Source organism: Lissotriton helveticus, chromosome 6 (assembly GCF_964261635.1).
Source record: "Lissotriton helveticus chromosome 6, aLisHel1.1, whole genome shotgun sequence".
NCBI classification, from domain to species: Eukaryota; Metazoa; Chordata; class Amphibia; order Caudata; family Salamandridae; genus Lissotriton; species Lissotriton helveticus.
In genome coordinates, this window is record NC_136067.1 from 732,590,106 (window position 1) to 732,617,297 (window position 27,192).

The 27,192-nt window shown below is 42.5% G+C and overlaps 1 protein-coding gene across 3 annotated transcripts in view; it reads left to right on the plus strand.

The window, feature by feature from the left end:
- Positions 1-27,192, plus strand: part of MMS22L (MMS22 like, DNA repair protein) — a 602,587-nt gene that overhangs the window by 367,864 nt on the left and 207,531 nt on the right. For all 3 annotated transcript variants that reach the window (XM_078648222.1, XM_078648223.1, XM_078648221.1), the window contains exons 14-15: positions 700-890; positions 3,458-3,608. In XM_078648222.1, coding sequence (XP_078504348.1) covers positions 700-890; positions 3,458-3,608 — 342 coding nt within the window. The remainder of the gene's footprint in view (positions 1-699; positions 891-3,457; positions 3,609-27,192) is intronic.

Genomic DNA, 27,192 nt, shown 5'->3' on the forward strand with positions numbered 1-27,192 from the left:
ATAAGGGTCGTTTGGACTGGTGCAAGGTGCCCACTAGAATAGTGGACATCATATGCCAGGCCAACTTCTCACACCTTGGAATTATTGTTCTTGTAACAAAAGAAAAACGGTTCCAAGATGTCAGCAGTGCATGTGTGCACACACACTTACGCAGGCCATCTGTAAATGTGAAAAAGACCAGCAGTGGCAAAAAGCCAGTTGGTTGGCAGCGGCGAAAACTTTGTTTTGCCAAAGCTTGTTTTGCTTTGTCGAAGCTAATTTTACTTAGCCCAAGCTCCGACTAGGTAAGCCCTGTCCCGTTTAGAGCTCTGTGGAAGTCCCTTCCAGTTTTCTCGAGGGCCTGGTTCCAGACTATATACCCATCTCCTTCTTACTATACTATCTCACAAAATCCACGCATACATACGACTTTTAAAAACAATTTCCAAGTTAACTGATGAAAAATTCAAACCCGAGCTGTAGCCACATGTCGATTACTTTTTTTTTAGATTGGACTTCTGCAATGCCTTAACGCTATTGCAACGTGATATGTTAACATTTTCCCATCAAATGCCACATTGCAAAGCGGAAGGCTTTTCAAAGGAAAAGTCAAATTAAATTGCCTCGTGTTAAGGTAAAAAAAAATAAACTTAGATGTGATTATAGTTGTCTTTGCTTGACTATATATTAGAGATGCAGTTTTGTTTTTTGTTTTTCCAGAAGTGTTCATGAACGCACCAGTCTGGGACTGAAGGTGGGGGATGCAGGACTTCAACATCAACAACCTTTGTCTGTTGTGAAAGAGCGCCACCTAGCTGGTGCCAGTGAACTATGGAAGAATTTCTTTCCCTACCTGAAGACTCTGAGATTGTCGCAGACACCCCCTCCTCAACTTGCAGATACAGCTGCAGGTCTGTTTAAGTTTCACAGTTTTCTCTTAAAGTGATGTTTTCTGTATTCATTTTTTTGTTGCTTAATGATTTCACTTTCCCGTGCCCATATTCACACTGCGGTAGTTTACATAGCCCAATTTTTAATACCTTTATGTGTTTTTTTCTGTGTGTGTTTGCACGCAGACAAATGCTGTGATTATGAAAGCAGCACTTAGAAAGCACCAACAACATTTCATCGTATGCATCACATGTAGCGATGAAAACGTCTTGTCCCCTTTTACTCACACCCAAGATGAGCGTACGCTGGTTATGTAGAGATAAGACTGCGTGTCGTCTTGTCTGTTTGTTGTCCAGTGTCTGTTTGATACTATTAGCCCGTGAATCTTCTATGTGGAAACTCTTTGGGTGGGTGGTCCGTGGGTACCTGAGGCTGAGATGAACAACCCCCACCGCTCCTGGTGTGGGATATATTTATACTATTAACTTAAGGAATAAACTGTGACACTTATACGTCTTCTGCCTCCGTCATACGACTCATACCCATGTGGTGTTCCGCTTGAAGTAACCAGATTGGTTCATGCGTGTAGCATCAACATAATAAGAGGCAGAAAACACCCCCTCCCACGGAGTTTTATATAGCTTGAACTAGACCCGAAGGTATGAGGTATCAGAGCGCTTTACACGAGCACCAGTTGCATTACAGACTGACACATGCATTTTTTGTTAGGCACGGGGAGATTGTGATTTACCCAGAATCACAGGATGTGGCACGTCCTTGCCAAGGCTCGAACCCGGTTCCCCAGATTTGGGATCGACCGCACTTGCCGTTAGGCCACATCCTCTCCCCAAAACTTGGCTACGGTTCACCACCCAACATGGCTCTCAACACCTCTTGCTGGGTACGAATGGTTGGGCTTCAGAGTAGTCCTCAGCCTGCCTCGCTGATTGATCTTTCTCTGTCTCCTGGTGCTTTGGCACTTCACCACTGACCCCCACCCACCTTACCGATTAGTCCCTCCCAAGGCTCCTTTCTTCCCTTTGGATCATTTCCCTTGGCGACAACATCTTGTGCTTTGGGTTCTCAACACATGAATATGAAAATGCACATTTCTTCTCCTCTTTCTTCTCTTCTGATCCAAAATATCTTTCTCCATCGCTGCTATCCAGCCATGGGATGGTCTTTCTCTCCCTCTTATGCCCTTTTGTTTTGAAAACGAATGCGCTTTTTCCTTCACGTGTTCGCCTACTTCCTCAACCTGGAACCTAGGTGTCATAGCAGGCCCAAGTATGCGAGTAGCATTGTTGCCCCCACAGCCACTGTGCATGCATTCTACCTGCTTAACATTTGGAAACTGCTGCAGTGCCTTCTCTACCCCACAACCAAACGTCTGAGAAAAGAACATGTCTGTAATTAATGATTTAGGTCATTGCAACACCCTCCCAACATTTCTTCATTCCCTTTGACAAAATTCTCAATTTTGGTACACCTATCCTATTCAGCCTGCCACACAAATGCCATACCACTGCATATTTACATAAGGCAGGCTTTCTCTCTTCTAAACACAGGGTCCTGTACAGTTTCTTCGTCCTAACCTTCACAGCCATTCTTAGCTTTCAGCATTTATAATTTTCTCGCTCTCAGGTTCCCATCATTGCTCTTTTTGCTGAGGAAAAATACATCTTCTTGCTACCTACTGTACTCCTGCTTCCCTCATCAATACTCATATCCATTAAACTACCTGGCTCTCTCGCATCTATGAATGCACCGTTCATGTAGCAAGGTGCTAGAAAGCTACCTGAATTTGGTAGCCCCAAAAGCCACATTATTTAAAAACGATTTTGTTTTTCCCCATATTCTTTACACCATCTAAGTTTAATTATGTCGAATCTGTAAAAAAAAAACAAAAAAAAAAACAAGAGATTGACCATCATGTACACACAACAAGCATTTGGCAAAGCCCAGCACATCCTGGCTTGGCTGTAATACACAAAATAGACACAGGTAAGCGCTATTAGTCCACGAGCTTAACATTGTGGAGCAGAAGGTCATTGTTGCTACTCCACCTGCAACTGCGTTTCAGATGCAGTTAACCATCCATGACATGCAATGGCTTTGGTAGTTTGGGACACATTAACGGGGCCTGCAGACAATGTCAGCTGTCTGTTGCACACACTAACAATGAGATGATATTGAAAAAGGATTGTATTTCAACTCTGCACTGTTTTGCAGATTGTTGTTACATTTTGTGTGCTGTCATTGTATATACCTTCTTGCGTAAAAATGTGACTCACTTTTAGTCTAGGCGTCTTTAATAAAAAATAAAAAAAAAATTATGTGAACTCATGAAAATGTAAAAAAAAGTATCCACACCTGAGCTGGAAACCAGTCTATAATCAAGACGCTACGCGGAAGAAGGAGACGTATTTGAATGGGTGGATTTTTGGACACGACCAAAATGGAGATTCTTTTTGTCTTTTTGAAATATTCGTCTACACTTTCCACATACTTAACACTATGCATGATTGTCTTATTCATGTACTTGACGATATTCCTCTTTCTTGCCCCTTCTTTTTTCTGCAATCAGGATTTGCGTTGCTGGCTCTGGACTTGCCGAGTACAGCTCCATCTGATCTCCAGCCCCACCCGGTTCTGTCAATGATGCAGCTGTTTGGGTGGGATGACATGGTGTGTCCTCAGCTGGCATCTAGATATCTAAGTCACCTCATACAAAACAGGTAGGCAATTCGAATTCTTCCGGAATATTTCTAGTGCTCTGCAGCTTTAAGATCATAAAACAGACTCATGATTTGTGCAGTGCTAAACTTCAGTCACACTTTAAGATTGATCAGTGTATTTCCTTTTTGCTTCCTCTGGAGAAATTAAGAGGTCCGAACTAAAAATGTGCCTCACTTACACAATGCTCTTTTCCTCGTGTACACAACTTATAAACAGTGTGAAATATACATTTGGGTGATGAATGTTGACAGTTAAGCATCTGTCTGCTTTACAAGGCAATTTATCTTTCGGACAGTAAGTTGCAAGACTGATTATTGCCATTTTGAATGACAGATTATGTTCTTACTGATTGTGACGGGAAATATGTGATTACTTGACGTCACTGCAATTTGTACGAAGACGTCGCTCTTATTCAGTGCTTAGTTTGAACCAGTGGTTGCAGGTGGGGTCCACCAGCACAAATTTTTGGGGACTGGTACTTATTTTTACTCATCAGACTTTGACCCAGAGCAAGAGAGAAGAGGACATGAAAGTCGGAAAGAAGGAAGAGGAAGATACGAAATTAGTAACAAAGAGAGAAAACAAGGATGAAAAATGTGCATGAGTGAGATAAAAGGGCAGGGGGTGTATGGCGGTGGATGAAAGCGGCAGGAGGTGGAAAGAAAAGCAGGGTACCTTGGTATTCAGCATCTCTGACAGTCGGTCAGAGCATAGGCTGCGGCTTCTGGCTAAAAAAAACTTTGGGTCCACCGTTTATTCTTTTGCAAAACCTCACATTCAACTTTGTATTTCCTAGTATCACTTTTAATACAGAGTATTTCTGTTTTCATTATGTCATCCAATTAAAGCAGACACATGAGTAACATCTAGGTTCGCAGCCAGCTGGGTACATATTGCACCCAGATCTCACTACCTTTCAGCCTTCCCTAAGAGCGATCTCAGTCGTTAAGGAATCAGGACTCCTCCAGGTGATAACCATGACACTTTCCTCTGCAGGGTGTCCAGCTGTAGTTCAGCCTGCTTGGTGATATCTACCCCTTACATTTCGCTCCCATTTTTTTCTCCTAGTTTTTGTTTTCAACAGTTTAATGCACGTGAAATGCTAGATGACTGGAACTATTGCAGATGGTCGTTAGTATGGCAAAATCAATTTTGGAGAGAAAGCTTCAACACATGTGATGCATGTCCCTACCCCAGAGCATGCTAGTCCCTTTCACTTGACCTTCAAGGCAACTGTGATTCATATCACAGACAAAGCTAAGAAATTATGTATTATGTAATTTAAAAAAAAGTAAGTAAAATGCCGGCTTCAGCCTCAAGGGTGACTTCAAATATGTTTTTAAAACATTTATTTTATTTTACAGTTGGTCAAGATACACAGCAATTGCATATACCACATTTTGGTATAGTTTGGTATGGTTGTAGTACAACATCAGCTTTGGCGTATTCAACCCTTATGAAGAGCAGGGATAGAGTCCGCTGCACCTCCCCTTTTACCTCTCTTCCAAAGTTTCAGTCTCCTCTCCAGCCCCCAACTCTAGTGGATTCATTGTTCCCCTGTATTGCTTCCAGTGGCTCCATATTTTCTCAAATTTCCACATGTGACTTCAAATATTTATCAGTTCAAGATTTAGAAGTAATCCCTCTGCAAATAGTCATGTCTGTCTTCAGCTGTCAGCTTGCATTTCAGAGTTACTTTGTTTTTGAAAGGCTGAAATGCAAGCTTAAAGTAAAGTTAAGTTCTTAAACAGTGACCTGAAACATGGGTTGGTCATAACTGTTTTCTTTGAGAATACAGACATATTCTTTTAGCTAGATTCCTTAGTTCTGCACCTATCTCCCTTCTCGGGGATGGGGAGCTATATCACATAATCCCTAGTTAATTTCTCTTGCCTCAGAATGTCTGTTAACTTGCAAAATATAGACGGTGTGAGTTGATTGAATTGTCTTTCCCCAACATTTTATTTATTTATTTAATGCGATTTTATATAGCGCAAACTTTACCCGAAGGTGTCAGAGCGCTTTACATAAGAACCAGTTGCAAAACATAAGGACTAAGGATTACATGCATTACATAAAAGATACAAACGGAAAAAAGTGCAAATGTACAAGATGTAAAGTCACACAAAGAAGAGACTGGTGATTAGAGTTATCTCTATATACATAGGGAAGGGCTACGGATGGATATACTCTAAGAGTCACATAGGACTGGTAGAGAGTACAAAGGTCTACTGCAAATACTAGTGATTAGAGTTATCTCTATATACAGAAAAGCAGAGTTCCAGTAAGTGGGGTCGGAGGGGGGATGCAGTCACAGCACCAAGGGAGGAACAGAGAAGGGCAGGAAAGTGAGTCAAATGAGAGAGGGAAGCAGATAGTAACGAGTAAGACAGCGAGGAGTGTGTCAGAGGCAACAGGAGAGACAATAGAAAGGTCGCTAGGACAGAGGGGGAGGTCAGACATTGCTAAAATGGCGGAGGAGAAAGGTAGAAGAAGAAGCGAGTCATAAAAAGAAAATGGCGGGGAGCACAAAGGTCCAAGTCCGAAAGTCCAGGAAGAGGGCTGCCATAGCCAGCAAGTCCGGGGGGAGAAAGGCAGTCTGCAGCAAAGTCACAGCCTCATCGTCCATACGGAGCTGGGGCAGAGGAGTTCGAACCGGAGACCAGGGATCAGGGAAGAAAGACCACAGGCGCCAAGGCAGCTGTTCGCAGAACGGGAGTCAGCAAAGTCAAAAACAAAGTTTAAAGGAATGGAGGAGGAGGCCTCTCACCAGAGCGATCAACAGAATTTCATGTGGGAAGAAAGTTGCCCCGGGTGGAAGGCTGTGCATCTTCCTTGGAGCTTCGTGTAGCAGCGCCTCCTCTCCCTCGCCTGCTCCAGATGCAGGCGGCGTCTCCGGGGTCGGAAGGGGGCGAGTCCCCTGGCCCGGGGCTCCATGGCTGTTGCTCTGAGCTCGGACCCCCTCCAGCCGGTGCCCCTGGAGTCCCCTGGCCCGGGTCTCCATGGCTGCTGCTCTGAGTTCGGACCCCCGCCGGCGGTGCCCCTGGTGCCGCCGGAGGGCATGGACGGGCTGCCCCCCCGCCTTCCTGCAGAGCCTGTGGACCATCTTCGATATCCTGTCCTCCGTCGTTACAGCTATTCTTGCTCTTGGTCTGTGTGAAAAAAGCACACTCTGGTTGTCTGTCAGTAGGCATCCCGTCCATTCCACCTTGTATATTCAGATACATTTTTTCTAATGGAGACTTCTGGTCAAAGAGAGATTATCTTTCGAATGTCCCCTAGGGTCAGAGCAAATCCAGAAAACTCTTCAATTCCAGACATGAACACCAGGTGGCAATGGTATTTGCCTATGCGGCAGAGCAGTAAAAGCCTTAGGAGAAGTGACATATCTGCCATACAGAGTGACCACCCTCCGACCATGAGACAGACTTTGAGGACTGCTTCTACTGCCCAAGGCACGGTGACAGTGGAAAGTTATATGCATGTCGACTGAGTTCTGGTGTTAAAAGTTTCTGTCCTGTTCCATGTAACAAGGCATCAAGGAAAGGAAGAGAACCTCCTCTTGCATTGAGCAAACCATGCATCACAAGAAACAACAGTTCCTTTTCAAGGTCGACTTTTCTTGCACACTCACTTCTCATTGTGGCGCAGTCACAAGACCTCTTTGCTTCTACATAGATCTTCCTCTTCAGTTGTGGGCTCAAGACTTCATGAGGTACTTTACCCCTTCCAAGTGTATTCAAGCATCACTCTTCCTTTCAAGAGCCTGAATAGGCACCTGAACACCTCTGCTGCCAGAGTTTTCCTGCTCACCCTTCTTCCCACCATCAGAAGTCCTGCCCACCCCAGGACCTACTTAATGCAGGGTGCTGCTTGACCGCACCTGGGCACCTAGCCAGCCACTTTCCTGTGGTCCCCAGTACCTGCTTGTTCCAGCATGATCCAGTGACACCACCGCTCACCATCGGGGTCACCCTCGCCTACTGTTCTCCAGGACCACGTCAGCCATTTACAACTTCATCACCAACTTCATTGCCCCCTCACCATAGAGTCCAACAACTACATTCTCCTCTGCGACCTCAACGTACATCTTGAGGACCACAATGACAACACCACTACCAACCTCCTTCACAGCATGAACAACATCAGACTCACCCAAGTCACCAACATCCCCACGGGTCACATGCTAGACCCCATTGTCCCCTCCAGCGACCGCATCATGTACAGCCACACCATGGAACCCACTTAGGCCGACCACTCCATCATTCACTTCAACTTCACCAGCTCATGCCCTCCGCCTCCAGTCTGCCCAACGCCCCCCCCCCCGCCCCCCTCCCACCTGCGCAGCTGGAGCAAAGTCTCAAAGGACACATGGATCAACGACCTCAACACCACCCACTTCATACCCTTCAAAAACCTAGACCAGAATGCCAGAAACTTCAGAATTTGCATCACCAACTGCGCAGACAGCGTTGCTTCCATTGGAAACAACACCCACACAGTCCAGCAAACAAGCTTGTTAGCACACTGCCAGCTGAGCTCCCTGCTCACGTTCCCAGCGAAAGTATTAGAAAAAGCCATCAGCTGACAACTCTCCTCACATCTGTAACTGAACTTCCTATTAGACTCCTCCCAATCCAAATTCCGCAGCCACCACAGCACCTAGACAGCCCTAACAGCGGCTACTGACAACATCTGAACCCTGCTGGACTGAGGCAAGACTGTGGCTCTGATCCTGCGAGACTTCTCAGCAGCCTTCGATGTGGTCTGCAACAGACACTCCTCACAGGGCTGCACAACATAGGCATCCAAGGAGCTGCTCTCAGATGTATCACCTCTTTCCTCACTGAAAGAACGCAAAAAGTCCGCCTTCTCCGATGAACCCAAGGAAATCATCTGTGGAGTGCCCTAAGGATCCTCACTCAGCCTCACCCTCTTCATATGACACTTTTGGCCAACATCTCCAAAACCCATGGACTCAACATCATATCCTACACTGACGACACATAGCTCATCCTCTCCGAAGACACCACCAACACCAAGACCAACTTCCACAATTGCATGACAGACGTCGCCAACTGGTTGAAGGACAACTGCCTGAAGCTCAACACGGACAAGACAGAGCTACTGATTTTCCGGAGCAAAAGCTTACCATGGGACGCTTCCTGGTGGCCCTCAGAACTCGTACCCCCACTGACCACGCTAGGAACATCATTCTGGACAACAAACTAACCATGACGACTCAAGTCAACTCACCCTTCTCCGCCTGCTTCTTCATCCTCCGCATGCTTCATAAGATATTTAAATGGCTACTCCAAAATTCAAGATGCACCATCTCCAGCCGACTAGACTATGGCAACGCCCTCTATGCAGGAATTGCAGCTCACCTCCTCAAATGACTACAGACCACTACAGCCAGACTCATCCTTGATCTCTCTAGACAAACCCACATCACCCCCTACGTCAGGGAACTCCACTGGCTCCCTGTACAGAAATGATGCCAGTTCAAGCACCTGACCCACGCATTCAAAGCCCTACACAACTGCGGACCAGCCTACTTGAACCACCACCTGAACTACCATCAACCCACTAGACACCTCCACTCCGTGTCTCTTCCTCTAATCCTCAAGCCCCTCATCGGCATAGTAGTTGCAGAGGTGGGTCCTTCTCCTTACTAGCAGCAAAGAAATGGAACCCTTTCCTCTACAGACCTCCATATCTCTTCCAGAGTTCTGAAAGTCCCTGAAGACCTGGCTATTCGGCTAATCAACTGGACCCTTCCTGTTCCTGGATACCCTCACGGATGACAAGTAGCGCTCTTCAAATTTACTGATTAATTGATTGATTAATTTGATATTTCGTTATGGCTTCATCCTGTAGTGTTCTTGAGTAGACTCCGCTGCAGAGATTACATAAATCTTATAGTTTGCACTATAATGCAATGTAAGGCAGGTTGCTATGTGCACTCTGGGATTGGCTACCAATGCAGGGAAGGTGGAAAGCTTTTACATTTCCACAAGGTGTTTTTAAAAAATGTATTTTTTATAAAGCAGCTTATGTCCATTTATGTAAGAGGTGCTATTTTATAATAAAAAATAATTTCCCATTTGGAAATTATTCGGCAATTCCATAGAGTGTTATCCTGGACCAGTTTCTGCTCCTCTCAAGCTTGACTGCTATGATTCCGATAGGGGAAACTGTCCACTGGGACAGATTTCCCTTTGAGATCAGTTACTTTGAGGTGTCCATAACGTTTCAGGGATTCGTGACTGCAATTCTGTTTGTAAACCATTGGTACATGCCATTGCACCTCGCACTTGGCAAGGGCCACCCTTTTACTCTCCCTCCTAATTGTGATATTTATGGGTTGCAAACCCCATTTTCCAATCAAAAATGCTTTTCCAATCCCATAATGGCTTGTGATGTACATTGTACATCACACTTTGCTTTCGCAAACCCTTGATTTTGCAAAGTAAAGGGTTGGCAAATGCAGAAGTGTTTAGTACATGATGCCCATGATTCAACTCCAATACTGCACCATTCTGTTTCAAACTGACATCTACTGTTTCCAAGCAAGTGTTTTCTTGTGGTTTTGGCTTATCTCGGAGACATCTCTACAGTGTTCTCAACTCTAATCTCTACTCCAGTCTGGATGCCTCTCCACATTCTCCTCAACAATTTGATTATGAATTTAATTTGAGCCCTTACACATCTAGGCTGACTTCTATTGAGTGCGTTCCCCTTTTTGGAGCCCTTTGTTTCTATGCAGCAGAAATATATATATTTTTTAACTCTTTATTAATTTTCACTTTAGTACATTAATGGGAAAAAGAAAAAATGTCTCTGCCTGGTTCTAGTTCTCCTTGTGGTAATACAAACCATATGAATGCCATAAAGTTAAAATACATGCTTTGAATAGTAAGTAGTATGTGGATACCAGCTCCTCTGGGTAGGTACGTTATTGAAGTAGCCTCAAGCCAGGGGCGCCATATCTTGATGTATTTCCTACATACTCCGCTACCTTTATATACCAGTTCTTCCAATTTGACACAGTGGCCCATTTCTCTAGTCTACTCTGCAACTAGAGGGGGCAGATGTCACTGTCGTGCCTGTGGCGTGCTATGTCTCTCTCAGTAATTATGTAGCTGATTGCCACAAAGGTACGAACACCCTGGTGGGCCACTAAAATCCTCCATGAGTCCCAAGAAGGCAAACCTAGAGTCCAGGTGCTGATCCAAAACTTTCTAAGCTTTCTATTTTTTTGAGAACTAATACCTTTGAAGCACTGGACATCTCCATACTGTATGGTGGAATGTGCCAGGTGATGCTCCATATCTAAGGCATTCCGGGCTGGCAGCCTTATCCACACGTCAGTCTTGCTGGCTATAGTAATATGGATATAAATATTTAAATTGGATGAGCCGAGGTGTATTGAGATCACCAACACTCGGGCCATTTTGGCTTCTGTCCACTCGCCGGCTTCCAACACACCCAGATCAGTCTCCCACACCACCCTGAGCTGTGCAAATTGGTTGGCTGAGTTATCCACTAATGTTTTATACAGTCATCAAATAACCCCTTTACCAAGTTTGTCAATTACTAATTGGGCTTCCAGGGAGCTATGGTGTGGCAACAGTGAGTTCTTCCCTATAGGCAGCTAGGGCATGTCTCAGATGGAAATAGCTGTAAAATTGTGTTCAATGCAACCACCCTTCCAGACATCCCCCAGGGTTGACTTACCAGTCAGGTCCCACTGGGAGAATCCCAGAAGTCTTGTAGCCTGCGCAATCCATGTACCATGCTGTAGGGTAGTTACAACTGTTAGAATGCAGTGCAGGAGGTGGTGAAGTATGTTATTAGCTCTTTTCAGGTTATCACTGATTAGGGTGATGGGTTACAGCTCCGGGTTTTGTCATCAGATGTCATGCTTGGATGCACTACAGTGTTTTTAAGGACATTCAAGATTAACTTATGGACATGCCTTTGGTCTGGGTACGACTGTTTGGAGAGAAGGCGCATTGCGACTTGGAATGTTTCATGGATTGCAGATCTTTGGTTCATTCCTTGGGATTGCTTTCACCCTCTTGCCAATTTTGCCAAACGTATTGGAGATTCTGAGGATATTCCAGGGGCCTTAGGTATTGAGAGAGCCCGCCCTTATAATCTGTGCAGAGAGTTCAGCCTTTTCTGGCCCCAGGGATAGGGCCGATGGTAGGGTAAGAGTACCAACAGCAACAGCCGTCGTCCACTTCCTCTTCACGCGACACCGCTGCCATGAAGCCCCTTAAGTTTCCCCTCCAGCGATCAATTGAAGCCAATAGGCAGTCACATCTATTGTAACCTACCCAAAGGCATGCTATCACATCAGACTCATGTATCCTTCTCATGCATATTCTGGGTTATAATCCCCGCTTTTTGCACACCTCATCCCACGACCCTGAATTTTTTGATCAAACCACCACAGATCATGCTGCAATTTTTTCCCATAAAGTGATGCTGTTGCTTGCAATTGAGCAATGAAATTACACCGGAGGCCGATAGGGGCCTTGACTGCTATTCCAGGTACTTCCTGTTCCCCAGTAAGCATGAGTTATTTTATGGACCTCAGAATCTTGAACACATTCCCTAGGTCATTGGCTCATCAGTTCTTTATGAAAGCGTATTTGTAGTGCTGACTTGGGCTCTGATCCCGATGTTTCAGGCAAGAGTTACTGTCCCAGTCTTGATGGTTATGCGACTTCTTAGGATGCGTCATGGACAAGACTTGGATCTCCAACAAAGAGGCTCAGCATCTTCAGTTGTGGATACTGGCTGTCAGCGTCACATGTGGCAGACCTTTCTCCCTTCCTCCTCAGGAGTAAATGCTGCTAACAGATGCATCTGCTTTAGGTTGGGGTGTCACCTGGCTAACCGCAGTCCCTGGTTTTTGGTGGAGTTGCGTTATTACACTAATCTCCTGGAACTACACACCAATTGCCTGGTCCCCATTTTAATCAAGAGCAAAAAAAACCAGGTGCTGACTATGCAACCCCGAAATGGTACTGCAACAAACAGGTTGGCGTAGAGTCCTGTCACTGTGTTTTGAGGATATGTGGCTTTGCATGGACCATCACAGGGTCTTACTGACAGGGTTTTACTGACGGTGAGACAGTGAGATCCCTCAACATCTGGGCAAATAGACTCAGCATGGGTCATTTTGCATATCACAGGTGGCATCCTAATCTAGTGGTGGCACAGAGTTGGTTCATCCGATAGGATGTGCCCTCTGTAAATCTATTCACTTCCACTGAAAATACTAGTCTTCTGTGGATTTTATTCCTTGGGGACTCTAGGGGATGCATTTGATTGTATTTTAGCTTCCTCTACTCATTTCTGCCCCTGCTGTTGAATTTGCAGGTCCTGAAGAAAGTTTGGCAAGAGCAACCGCAGCCGATTCTGGTGGTCCCAGATTGGACCAGAAGGATCTGGCACTCAAAGCTGCTGACCCTCTGCACCTGCCTTCTTCAGGAGGATCTGATGTCCCAGCAGGAGGGTTGAATGTTGCATCTGAAAAGCCACAATCAACAACTCCATGCATTGTGACAAAACTAAACCAGCTGAGTGGTTTTGATCTTCCATCGAAGGTGGTGGATGCCATTTTGGCTGCTCGTCGTCCAGCCAAAAATTCAGTATACAAAAAGTCAATTGTGGAGGGAGAAGGAAGACGTGATCCATTCAGCTTCCTTAAAGTTCAATATCTCTAAATCAAATGGGGAAGGATCACTTGTCCTGCAAAACCTGGGTATGCAGGTCGCGTACCGATTTGTCCCAAATTAAAAACCCTCATACACGTGTTTGATCTTACGTTACAGCGGTATATCTTGATTCTCCGCTACTTAATCACGTGTTTGCATAATCACAGGGTTAGTAGTTATGCATCCTCCAGCCGGAGGTTTACCCCTGGTTAAAACAGTAGTGATCAGTGATGTGTGGGGTATGTCTTATAAAAAGTACTCGTACAGCCAAATAAATATCTTTAATGGGTCTGGATTCGAGTTTGGTATTAAAAAGTTCATTGGTGTGTGTAGGAGAGTGATTAGGGCTCTCACACACTATGATTAGTGATTAAAAAAGGTCGACATGTTTCAGCCCTTGGTTGCCTGGTGGGGTCAAATGGGCTTTCTTCAGGACCAGGTGAAGGGTGAGAAGAGAGGTAGAGTCTGCACAAGTCATGCACGGAGGATGCAGTAGGCCTCCTCGACTCCCATGAGGGACCCGTTGAGGCACAAATTTAAATCGACAAAGGTACATTGAGACCTAAGCATGAGAAGGATTAATATATTCGTCTTTCGACTTTTCCAAATGAACAGCCAAAACTGTTTATAGGAGATTACACTCACTGAGACGCCCTCGGTCTCTTCTCACCCTTCACCTGGTCCCGAAGAAAGGTTTATGAACTTGACTTTGAACACTTGTTGAAATCTAAGAAATTCATGTGTCCTATGTAGATTGAAAGAGAAAGAACCTTATTTTGAGTTTGGCAGACAGGTTAATCTGTCACAATCAAGACAGATGTCCAGTCCACCATACTGCAGGTGGCAGGGCCACTGGAATTATGCAACAGGGCGACGATCATTATATGTGGAAGGGTTGACTAAATTATATGGCAAGAAAAGGCAAATTTATGCTGCGTAAGGTGGCAAATTTTGTGACCGTATTACATCATTGTTTTGTGATTTTGGACACGTTTACACTACCGGGGCAAAGTTTCACAAAGAATGTTCACTAGGCGCTATAGTAATGTGCACCATCAGTGTATTACTGCATGCCCTCAAAACTAGTACTTCACAATAACATGCTGAAAAAGTGTGCAGTTGCAGAGGCAAAGGGACAGGGATCTCACCCTCAGTGTCTTGTGAAACTGAAAGTAAACATCCCGGTATTCTGTCCATTCCAGGCCCAGTGGCGTAGCAAGGTCAGGTGGTACCCGGTGCAGAAAGTTTCTTGTCACCCCCAGGTTAATTAATTGTTAGACGAAATTATTAAACCCATTTTGTTTTAAATTTCTTTTATTAGGTTTACCCAGAAAGAGATCAAATGAGCCATTGTGCTCCACAAACATCGGGTTGCAACCCGGCATATCGTTATTGCGTGCTTCAGGCCTGATCAACCAAAACAAACCTCTACTAACCCTATGCAAATCAAAAAACATTTAAAAAAAACTCTAGTAACACTCTGCAAATAAACAACCATATACAACGGATATATGGATTTCTAAGACCTTGAAAATAGGTCCCCAATTAAGAAAGTGCTTCAGCGCAATACTAAAGGTAGAAGGCGCTTCACAAATGCTGATAACTTAAAGTCCAGTCTACCGCTGGGCGGCTTGTCTTTGCACTTAAATGCCAAACTGTTTCCTTCATCTAAGGTTACATTTTGTCCCAACAGAACGACTAAGTCACCTTTAAGAAACTTTGGCCTGCATAAAAAAATGCTTAGATGGCCACATCTTTCAGGTTAACAGCCTGATGAGGATGGTGGCAAGGGATAGCTCACCCATGATGTCACCCTGTGTAGTGTACTCAAGGGGGCACTAAGCCGGTGTAGACGCCTCCTGCACTGCCTTTAGGGCCACTAATGTCTAGCTGTCACTAACCACATAGGAGCAGAACCCCTGACCAGTCTGCTGTGGCTGGTCCAGTATCCGGCCAGTGGAGTTAGTCAGCAGGGAGTAAGTGGTGGGCCTTCATGGAAAGGTAGTCATGGAGCTCCAAATCTGTGCCAAATCCAGGCTGATATGTGGTGCATACCTTGTATTTCCACTTCGCGTGACCTTCCCAGTGGCCATGGTTAGGCTGGGTCCTCATAGTCACAGGTTCAAATCCCGATGGGTCCACTCAGCCTTTCATCTTTCTGAGGTCAATTAAATTAAACCATGGAGTTGGTTAACAAACATCTGTTATTCATGGTCAAGGTGCCCTTGGGTGAACGTTTGCTTAACAAATACTTATGCTATGTTACTGGTGGAATCTCCTCAGCGTTGGATCTTACTCAACAGAGTATCTGCACCCCCATGGGAGGAGCCACTTTGGTGATAAAACATTAAGGCCGAAACCCTCCAAAGTATTTTTTTCCATTGGCGGATGCTGCAACTTTGGTGGACAACCCTCCTGTACCCTGCGGGTTAATCCTTCATACGGTGAATTTTCAACAGCTGCCTTGTCAGAGGGAGTAAGACTGCCAGCATGGGGGGTGGTAAATCCGCCAACCCGGGTCAAAAGGTGGCTGTTTGTTGTGTAATTAAAAACAAGATACAGGGTTTTACTCTCATTTCAGTATTCCCATTTCGGCCACATCCAGTAAGGCGAACCTAAGCTTAGCCGCCTGTCTCTCCGTATAGGACAGAATAAACCTTTCTAATTCAGAAGTTGCTTTAATATATGAAAGTATGGGTTGTCTCAACGCATCAAGATATATTTTAAATACAGGCACATTGGACATGGAAGGTGAGGGGGTAACATGGCCAACTAGAGCATGGGCGTCAATTCATTAAAATGCTAGGGGTAGTGGAAGGGGACATCAAAGGAAATGGCATCACATCAGGGCCTATTTAAAAGTGGAATACCCTGCTAAAACAGTTTCCATTGTTTTAAAGCAGAAAATGAATGATTATGAGTAAAATAAAGTGCCGCAAAAATGCTGCTAAATTTCCATATTTGTGCCGCTAAATTTCCATATTGGTGCCGTTAAATTTGCTAATCCATGCCGCTATATCCTGGGGGGGTCTGATTGGTGCATTCAAATGTGAGTCGAGTCAACGTTTAAGAAAGATGTCAACTTTAAACGTGAACATGTCAAATGGTGATGTTCCTCACCCCGGTCCTTTGTAACCATATAACACTATTGCCATGCACTATATGAGCAAGAGGAAGTAGATGCTTTGAGATGGATGGTTGTGACATTATACAAGTGGGATCTGAGCCAGTAAGTAGAGGATGTGCTTTTGGTTCATTGGGGAACTGTTTACCTCCAGTGTGAATCAGAATTGGAATTAAGTACATCTTATGAGCCCTCAACTTCGCGATAAGTAATGGATGAATCTGACTGCGGCAGCACACAATGCAGATTATAAGGAATGAGTCCTCCATAAGACCCCCAGAGCAGAAACTCTCTGGGCAGAACTAAGCAAAATTACACTGGATTGGTTATACAAACATATTCACCCTATCTGCTGGAGATCAGTATGCTCCAGTTGATTATCGTCTCCCATGGCTGACTTTTTGTCCCAGTAGGACAAGCGGCCGGGATTGATCAGCAGCTTTGTTTTTGGGTTTAGATTCAGATAGGAGCACCTTGAGTACCTGGTCCCTCTCACAGAAAATGGTGAATATAGCTTCTCTATCATTTTACTGGTGTAATAAATGTGCATCTTAATGTTAGATGGTTATTGTTGATTCACTATCATGCAGAGTCTATGCATTATTGGAATTCACGTCTTACGGAGCGATTGCTGAGAAGGTATTGTCCTCTGTTCTCCTACTCCTTAATGGGTTTCCTTTTTTCAATTGAAACAAATGAAGTGTACAAACATCTATTTATCTAGTCTGCCAAAACCAGTGCTTTCAAACTGTAGAATTCATGTGTGATGCAAGAATCATGGGTTAACATGTACACTGATTTGACAGGTCATCCTACCTTCTAAATATATATATATATATATTCACTGAAAAAAACATAGGTTATAGACCATATATAGTTAGGGATTAGCATTTACAAAACCTTATTTTACTCACACAAAACCATTGAAATTCCATATATAGTTAGTTGTACTAACTATATATCGCGCACCCGCAATCCACTGCTGATCATGTCACATATTACATCATTCATGACATGGTCAGTGACATCACTGATGACATCACTGATGACATCTCAAATGACATCACTGATGACATCACTGATGACATCTCAATGACATGACTGATGACATCACTGATGACATCTCAAATGACATCACTGATGACATCTCAAATGTCTTACATATTGAAGAATGAGTGGATGTATAAGTGTCTGGATGAAGGATTTAGTAGGTGTGTGACTGACTGTATGAGTGAGTGATTAAATGTGTGTCACTGAGTGCATGGGTTAGTGAGTAAACTGTCTTAATTTGTGCATCATTATGTCTGTTGTTCTGTAAACTGCTGCATGTGTTAATCAGTAGCTATATGAGTAAGTATATGGGTTATTGATTGGTTGCCCAAGTATTTGTATGGGGGACTGAGTGTGTGTGTGGGTGGCTGGGAGGTGTATGACTCTGTGCATAGATGTGTAAGCAGTTGATTCACTAGATATATGGATTCAAAAGTGCATGTGGAAACATGTGTATGGGCGGTTGACTGAGTGCATTGGTGAGTGAATGGATATCTGAGTGCTACATGTCAAAGTAAGAACATATGTAAAACACAGTACATGTGAGAGTTGACATATATAAATAACTGTGCATAAGAGCCCGTGAATGTGTGAGTGGCTGTATTGATCATTGTGAACTTGTATCAGGGATTTTAATAGAGAGTAAATATGTGTTAGTATATGTTTGAATAAGTAAGGTATGTATAACTGTATAGTTGAGGAAATGGAGGTGTAATTGATTCTTTGCATGACTGAGTAGGTGTGTGAGTAACTCCATGGATGAGTGACAGTCTGTGAGTGTCTGTTTACACTGAGTGTATCTAAGGTTATTTTAGAGTCTGAAGAAGTTCATCGTATTATCACATGAATGATGTCATCAGTGATGTCATCAGTAATGTCAAATGAGATGTCATCAGTCATGTCATTGAGATGTCATCAGTGATGTCATCAGTGATGTCATTTGAGATGTCATCAGTGATGTCATCAGTGATGTCACTGACCATGTCATGAATGATGTAATATGTGACATGATCAGCAGTGGATTGCGGGTGCGCGATATATAGTTAGTACAACTAACTATATATGGAATTTCAATGGTTTTGTGTGAGTAAAATAAGGTTTTGTAAATGCTAATCCCTAACTATATATGGTCTATAACCTATGGTTTTTTCAGTGAATTTTCAAGGTTTTGTAAATGCTAATTCCTAACTATATATGGTCTATAACCTATGGTTTTTTCAGTGAATTTCAATGGTTTTTTAATAGCAAATATCAAAACCTTTACAATGTATTCTTCTTTAAATCGAAAAATATTTTTTACATGTTTTTAATACAATTTTTTTAAATTATTTTTATTGTTTCGCTCCCGGTACGCGAACCGGTTAGCTTCCCGTTAGCTCAATTCTGAGCCGCGACCCGGTCCGCGAACCGGTAAACGTTCCGTTTGCGCAACTGTCGCGTTAGAAAACAACATCGTGACGCGTCGCGTCAGCATGACGTTTCGCGTTCTCGCGTGATACGTCATATGACGTGCTACGTTAGCGTACCCGGAAGCGCAGCGGTACGCGAACCGGAAGCGATCCGCGGCGCGGCGCCGACCGCGTAACGTAAACACAGCAGGTCATGTTACTCGGTAATAACACTTTTCATTGGTTCATTTCACTTTTGGTTTCCTAATGATGTAATACTAGGTCATGTGATCTAAAATGAACACTTTTCATTGGTTTAGAACTTTTGCTTTTCCCAAATTATGAAAACCCCTCCTTCTTTCCTCACTCTGACTTTCATCTTGGTGAGAGAAAGACCCTTTATTTACATTGTGACATGGCTTCATTAGTAGCTTCAGCTGGTTCTAACCCACCACCTCCACCAAATCCAAAGAAGAGAGGACCACCTGCTGAAGTAATTTTACAACAAGAAGAGGAAGAACAGGAAGAGGAGGAAGAGGAGGAAGAGCCAAGGTTTTTGCCAGAGGAGCCCAGGAGGTATAATCGAAAAGAGAACTACATTTGGCAATTCTATAAATTTCCTGAGGGGCAAAAAAAAGTAAATGCACGCTACGTGTTTTGCCATATATGCGGTGATAGACTGTCAAGGGGAACTGAAAAAAAGTACAGTTACGGCAATCACACTATGCATCGGCATATGAGTAGGTGGCATCCTAATAATTATAGTGCTGCCCAGCTACGTGATGAGCAACAAAATCCCCTTCCGATGGCAAGAAGATCGGTTGTTCCAGAGGTGTCGGGACCAGAGGCGAGGGAGATGATCCCAAACATTCAAATGTTGTTTGGGCACGTGAAGCAAGTGTGCGTGCACTGCGGCGATTTCATTTGCTACAGGGAAAGTAGCATCATTTTGATTATGAGAGCTATTCAGAATCATGTTAATGTTTGTCCGAAACGCCCCAAAAAATAAATTCTTTTTTTTTTGTTGCTCCTGTTGAGCCCTTTACAATGGATCGTTTTTGTTTCCCCCCCCCAAAAAAAACCAAAAAAAATATAAAAACGTTCAGAAAATACAAAAAAAGTAAAAAAATGTTCAAAAAATACTAAAAAAAATATAAAACAACAAAAACATTAAAAAAAAGTTCTTTTCAGAACTACCTCCCCGTTATAAAAAAATTGGTAGAATATTTGGAACTCTGCCAACCTCTATTTCTCTTAGTTCGCTCCCCGGAAGCTAACCAAAAAAAATATTTTCAAAAAAAAAGAACAGTAAGTATAAGGGAAGGAAACAGACATTTATGTGAAAAGAAAGACAGCTCTAGGGAGTAAACAAGAGATACTGTTACCCACAATCCACTGCTGATGATGTCACATATTACATCATTCATGACATGGTCAGTAACATCATCAGCAGTGGATTGCGGGTAACAGTATCCTTAGTTTACTCCCTATAGCTGTCTTTCTTTTAACATAACTGTCTGTTTCCTTCCCTTATAGTTACTGTTCTTTTTTTAAAAAAATTTTTTTGATCAGTCAGAAGCAGTGACATTAATAGAAACAGAGAGAGTGAACAAGAGTGAAGAACTATGGTCCTCCTCAGCCACCCTCAGAAAACCAAGGGGGTCAAGATACATCTACCGTGCCCCCTTCTACCCATTCTGAACATTATTTGCCCTCCATCTTGTATCTTGATTCGACCGAAACACAAAATGGTGGACTCCCGTAACGCTGCTGGTTTGCGAACCGGGCCGCTTCCCGGGAAGCGGTCCAAAAAAAAAAGGTGGGAAAGTAATTCACAGACACTAAGAGTAATAGAGACGGAGTGAGTGAACAAGACTGAGGAACTATGAGAAGAGAGGGACTGAGAAAAAGAGTGGAAGGAGTTGAGTAAGTAGGTAATAGAGAAAGGAATGAGGAAAGTAGCAAAGGCAGGAAACTGAGGGTTAAAGAAGTGAAGCAGTGGAACTAATAGTAGGTGAATGTGATAGAAATGTAACGAAAAGAGTACAAAATATTTACCTTATAATTGCCGTTAAATTACTCACTTTTTGTTTTTATACTTTCAATCTGTGAAAGAGAGAACCAACATTTGAAAAATATTAAAACATGTATTTAAAAATTACAAAAGACAAGGGAAAAGATTGAAGGACAAATAGTTTTTCAACAACTTTGACACTTACAGAAGCTTCTGCTTCTCCAGGCCCCCTACACAGTCCTAAAGATATACATTTTAAACTAACAGTATCTTGATGTAGATGAAGTGAGGCCTATCTTAAAACATGGTGCATATTTTGCATTGCTGTTGTTTCAGAAAAGTGTCGCAAGACACTAAAATTTTAAATAATTGCTTCAGGATGCCAATAAGATGTCTACTATCCAGAGTTTTGTTTCAGGTGAGGCCTACTCAGGGTTGCAGATGAAATTTCGAGTTATTGAAGAGAATAGAGGACATAATACATGTGAAGGTCTACCAATGAAGTGAGTCATGTCCACTGCACTCTTCAACAAAGTCCAAACCTCCTATGTTTCCCTGGACAGACCTAAACTTGATCTGCACAATGTGATTCGTAATGATAGGAAACACAGGTGATGTAATTGAAATACATGCAATTTATTTTGCTCATTTCACAATCACATCACTTGTGTTTCCTTTGCTTAGGTATCTCATTGGGCAGATGTAGTCTAGCATATGAAAGAATACGCAGAAGTGCAGCACTGCATGCAACAACTTTGACACTTACAGAAGCCTCACCTTCTCCATGCCTCCTACACAGTTCTACATATACATCATAAATGCAAACAGTACAGAATTAATTATACATGTTAAATGGTTTATTTTTGCTGTTCTCAGAATGTATCAAAATTCACTAAAAACAGTGACTTGAAGGTATTCATCATGTAACAGCGGGGGAAAAAAAACACAATCAAAATGATTGTGTTTAAAAAACCCATACAACATCAGAAATCAAAATTCAGAACTCCTTAAAGTTAACTTACTTTCCATGACGTCCAAGGATGTCCTATGAACAGCTTACACTCTTTTGTGCTGTTATTACTTTCAGCCCGCCACTTTCTGAAAGAAAATCTCCATCGTTTTTAAAAACACGTTACATGCAATAAATGACTTCTTGCTCTCTACCACAATTTTCCACAAGGCCAAATCTGGTCAGAGCCATTTATAACTCTTGGATTTCTTGTAAGCCAATCCCGTCATTTGGCATTTCCGCAACTTTCAGAATTAAAATGTTGAAGATCATTTTCACAATCCTGGAATAGTAATATCTTCCCCTTCTTGCTCAGTCATGTTCTACTTTTCCTATGACACTGATACAAGCAGACTTACACTACCTCTATGACTACTACAATTATTTAATTCTCTACATCACTTTTAATCACAAAGCAATGTAAAACAGTAGACAGCATTGCAGACTTACATTCCCTCTACTCCATGTTTTGATTGGCTGCTTCAATTAGTTTATAAAAAGAAACAGTTTTTCTGAACTCATTCAAAGTGCACGTATTTCTCCATAATGTCCAGTCCTATGGTTAGAAGTTATGTCTCTGAACTACACTTATCCTCAAGGCCAAATTGTGTAGGAGCCATTAGAACTTCTTGAAATTCCACAGAGCACATCCCGAGATTATTTCCCTAAAATTTTGGTTTTAAAAACACCAGGTAAGAGTTTTTAAGGTCATACGGCAATTTTTTTGTGAAAATTAAAACAGAATCATTGCAGAATGACCAGCCATTTCTAGACTTTAAATAAGCTGTGTAATGTCCTGATGTTATTGAAGGGCCGTCATGATATATAATTGCTGCAGTTACAAAAGTCCTTCCTGATATTGACAACTGCGAAGCTACAAAATTTTTAATTAAAGTTGTCAATTTTGTTCCATCAGGCCTACATCGTTGGAACATTAAAATGACATACTGGCCATATGTTCGTATAAATAATGTGGACATCATTTCAGATTTACATTGGCTACACTCCATGTTGTGATCAGCTGCTTTTACTAGCTTATTAAAGGAGACTGATTTACTGTCTGGCAAAGTTAAATATATAAATCTTTCTGAGTCTACACTAGTAGTACTTGATACCATACAGTTCTCGCAGTCATGCTGCCATTGATAAGAAAGCCCAAACAGCTGATCTACATCTACACCTTCAGCATGTAATACATCAAGCATATACATTAAAAACTCCTGACAATCTTGCTGAATATTTTGAGAGAATTGTGTTTGGCCTGAACATCTGTCTAACAGATTTCGAATTTCAGACACACTTTCTATGTTTCTTCTATCAGTGGTACATTTCTCTAACACAGAATTTAACAAACTGCAAAATCTTTGATCGGAATTGACCACAATCTCTTCTTTTACATTTTTTAGAGAAAACAAAACATTAACCACTACATTAGCATAGCAGTTGACACCAGAACTGTTTTCAAACTGAAAACCAACAACATCTTCAACAGAATCCTTTTTGTTTCTGCTTGTAATTTTAGGTTCATTGACTTTTCGTTTTTTTGCTACAACCTCCCCAGTATTGTTCTCATTTCTTCGTTTCCGGCCTACCACACGTTTCTCAAACAAAGGATACTGAGGCAAATGTGGCGCATACTCTCTTCTTAACCTATTGTATTCCTTAACACAATCTAGATCCGCACTAATGTTTGTGACATCACACTCAATCAAGTACAATCCCGATAAAGTTCTAACTCGTGACAATGCCACATATGCCATACCCTCCTTGAACACAGAACTGCCAATATTCACCAATGCACTGTCTACACTTAAACCTTGCGATTTATGAATTGTCACCGCATATGCCAAGCAAACAGGAAACTGCTTACGGCGAACATATAAGTCTTTTACAAGCAAAAATCTAGCAGAACAACGAGCAATTAGCTGTACTTCCTCAATGCCATCATTTTTAATTTTTAAAAATTCAATTCCATCTCTATTTCTGTATTTCACAAAATCAACAACATTACCCATTGATCCATTTACCAGACCTCTTTCAACATGTAAATTCCTTCTTAAAATTATACGGCAGTTCAAGCACACATTCAGAGTCTTTTCAAAACCTGCAGTTTTAGATATACTCTTCTCTAATGAATCCAATTTTGTTTTCAGATTCTCAGACAAAATAATTGTTGATCCCATATGCTCTACTCTATCAATAGCTTCCAGTTTCACAATCTCTTGCTTTTCTAAATGCAACATTTTGTTGTTAAATTTGGCACATTCTGCAAGAGTTGGCATCAAACATATTCCAGATTTCTTCTCAGTAATTTTCTGAAAAATATTCTCAGGCACAACATCTTGTTCTGGATATAAATTTGACAGTAATCGTGCATGTAAAGCTTCTTTCCCATGCTCGGTCACTTTTCCAATTCTAACATCTTGTAGAATAGTCTTGTAAACTTCATCCTTCGCCTGACGCATATTTTCATGCAGTTCAGCATAATTGAAGTTTAACCATATATTGACGTTGCCAATGCTGCCTAGGCACTTCCTGGTATCTTCATGCGTGAGCATTTTGAACACAGGTTGCCCTTTCACTGGTGTCAGCTGCAGAAGATCTCCGAAAACAATGATGTGTTTGCCACCAAATAACACATCATACTCTGTTTTGAGAACTTCTTGCATCCTCAAATGCACAAAGGCAAGCATGACATTGGAAACCATGCTTACTTCGTCAATGATAAGAAGTTTCATTTTCCTCAAGATTCTTGAAACTTCAAAACAAGCATCTCCAGATAGCTTGTGATATTGTAATTTGTTGTCATGCTCCACTGGCAGCATCAGTAAACGATGTAAAGTAATCCCTTTAATATTATGTGCTGCCAGTCCAGTTGGAGCAGTGACAACACAAGACAGCGATGACTCTGTCCTTTCCTGCAAATAGCATGAAATTGCTTTAATGAGGAAACTTTTTCCAGTTCCCGCTTCTCCACTCACGTACAGTCGGACAGGCTTCAACGACGTACATGAGCACTCTTTCTTATCATGACTTAATCCATGATCAATTTGCATGGTAACTTCGTCATATATTTTCCTCTGCTCAACGTTGAGTTGTCTTTCCAACTCTTCTAAGTTAACCGCATCCTCTTGAGCATGTGCCATGGCTCTTTCCACTTCATTCATAGCAGTGGCAGCTTCATTTTCGATAACAGGTCCTCCTAGTGGATCCTGACTCAATGAAGCAGAACTCTGACTGTCCTGAGAACTGTCTCTGGCAATCTCGGCTGCAATCGTTGCTTCCTGCTCAATTTCCGCATTCAACATTTCTACATATTTGGGAAAAGCAGGACATTCTATGGTCTCCTTGGCGGCATTGAAAGAGTCTTCATAACAGAGGAAATCTCCAAGCAGTTCCTCTTCTGCACGCCAAGGCTTGAAAAGTTGCAAAAGTGCTAAATAGAAAAACTCCTTTTTTTCAGGAGATTCACCACTCAATTTTCGATGGTTTACCAAGTGGCATTTTCTTTGCTTGACCAGACATCCCTCACTTCCTATTACAGCATACACTCCTTTCTCAGTATCTTCTTTGATGTTCCTCTTGAATATGTAATTTTGCAGAACCTCATACAGACAAACATTCTCGAGGTGACTGCTTCGATTTGGATAATATGTATCCAACATGTTTGTCTTCAAAATGTCGGTACTGTTTGGCTCCTTTTCCGCCAAATACTCAATTTCCCGCACAGGTTTGAGAACTCGATTACGCGTTGCTGCAAGACCAAGACTCGCCCAAACGATACTCCTGGACTTGGCATAGAGACTTGCTGAAGACAACCGGTCAGAACATTCGTACGCTCCGATTTCTCGATGCGACAACATCTTCAGACTGAAACTGTACAACTTCTTGCTGAGGCTCTTTTCATGGGAAATGTCCTCCCACATATCCTTCAATTCTGTCTTCTCTTTTTTGGTGATGTAAGACGTCACATACCGAGCCACAGCCATACAGTTATCAGCCACAAACTGTATATCCATGTTAGCATTCCACATGGACAAAATCACCGGGTTGTAGTCGTTGATGTACTTGGACTCTTGGTTCCTCTTCAAATTGTAAGTGTTTTTAGGTGATTTCTTCATGACATTGTGTCGCAGCGAAGACATCAAACTGTTTACTCTTCCTTTAGAAATCACCGGTCGTGGAAAGCCGAAATGACATTTAGTGTAGAACTTGTCCTTGTTTCGGAATTTACGACGGCAGTACTTTCCACATCGATGGCTTTGGAAACGCAGAACTTTTTCTCTTAGGCTTTTCTTCTCCTTTGCGTTTGGAACAGCACACGTAGAATACTGTTGGATGAAACTCATCACTGAGTCTTCTGGATCCGTTCCAAATTTAGGTGCATCCTTGATCCACAGCAACATATGTATATGAGGAGCACCTCTTGCTTGGTACTCCTTTCTCCAGAAGAAATCCAACACCTCTCCAAGAGGTGGATTCTTCTTATTCATGATGAAAGACATCATAGCTTCAAATCTATGATTGAAGTACCTACATACATTGACTGGATCCAAAGAGCACAGTTCTCCAGGTGTCTTGAATTCGATGTTATCTACGTTAGCATTTGCCTCTCGTAGAAATTCAAGTAAGTCTTCCCAGCCATACTCGGCACAGCTCAGAGTGAGGAACCATGTGGGAGTACCTAAGTTCCTCAGCATACATTTTAAATCACCATGACGACGGTACCAGTACTCATTAGTACCACGCTGACACGCCATGAGATTAATCAGGTGAGAATCCAAAATACTGTCTTGGACATTGACTTTATCCATAAAGTCACTTGCCGAGATGTTTTGCATGTGTATACCACTTTTCAAGATGTGGTTCACTGCATATGACAGTCCAGACAGATCACTTTCAAACAGGAGATGAAACAAATAAGGAATGCATTGTCGAAACCTAGCATCTCCTGCATAGCAAAGTCCGGTATTCAGAAGCAGGAATTTGATGAGGTCGCTCATCATATCTTCCTCCCTGACCTGTTGGAAAAAGCTGTGGGAAACACCGAGCTTCCAAACTTTCCTCCCAAACACTAATGGGACTCCCTTTGGCTTGTTTCATTTGAAACAACTCAATAGCATTCCCCATGACTTCCTTGGAATGCAAAGGATGAACACTATAATGTTCATATATTTCTTCACTAGTAGAGGGTTCTACTTTCTCAATTTGACCAGCACACAAATCGCTATCCTCTTCCTCACTTACTTCCTCTTCTGCAACAT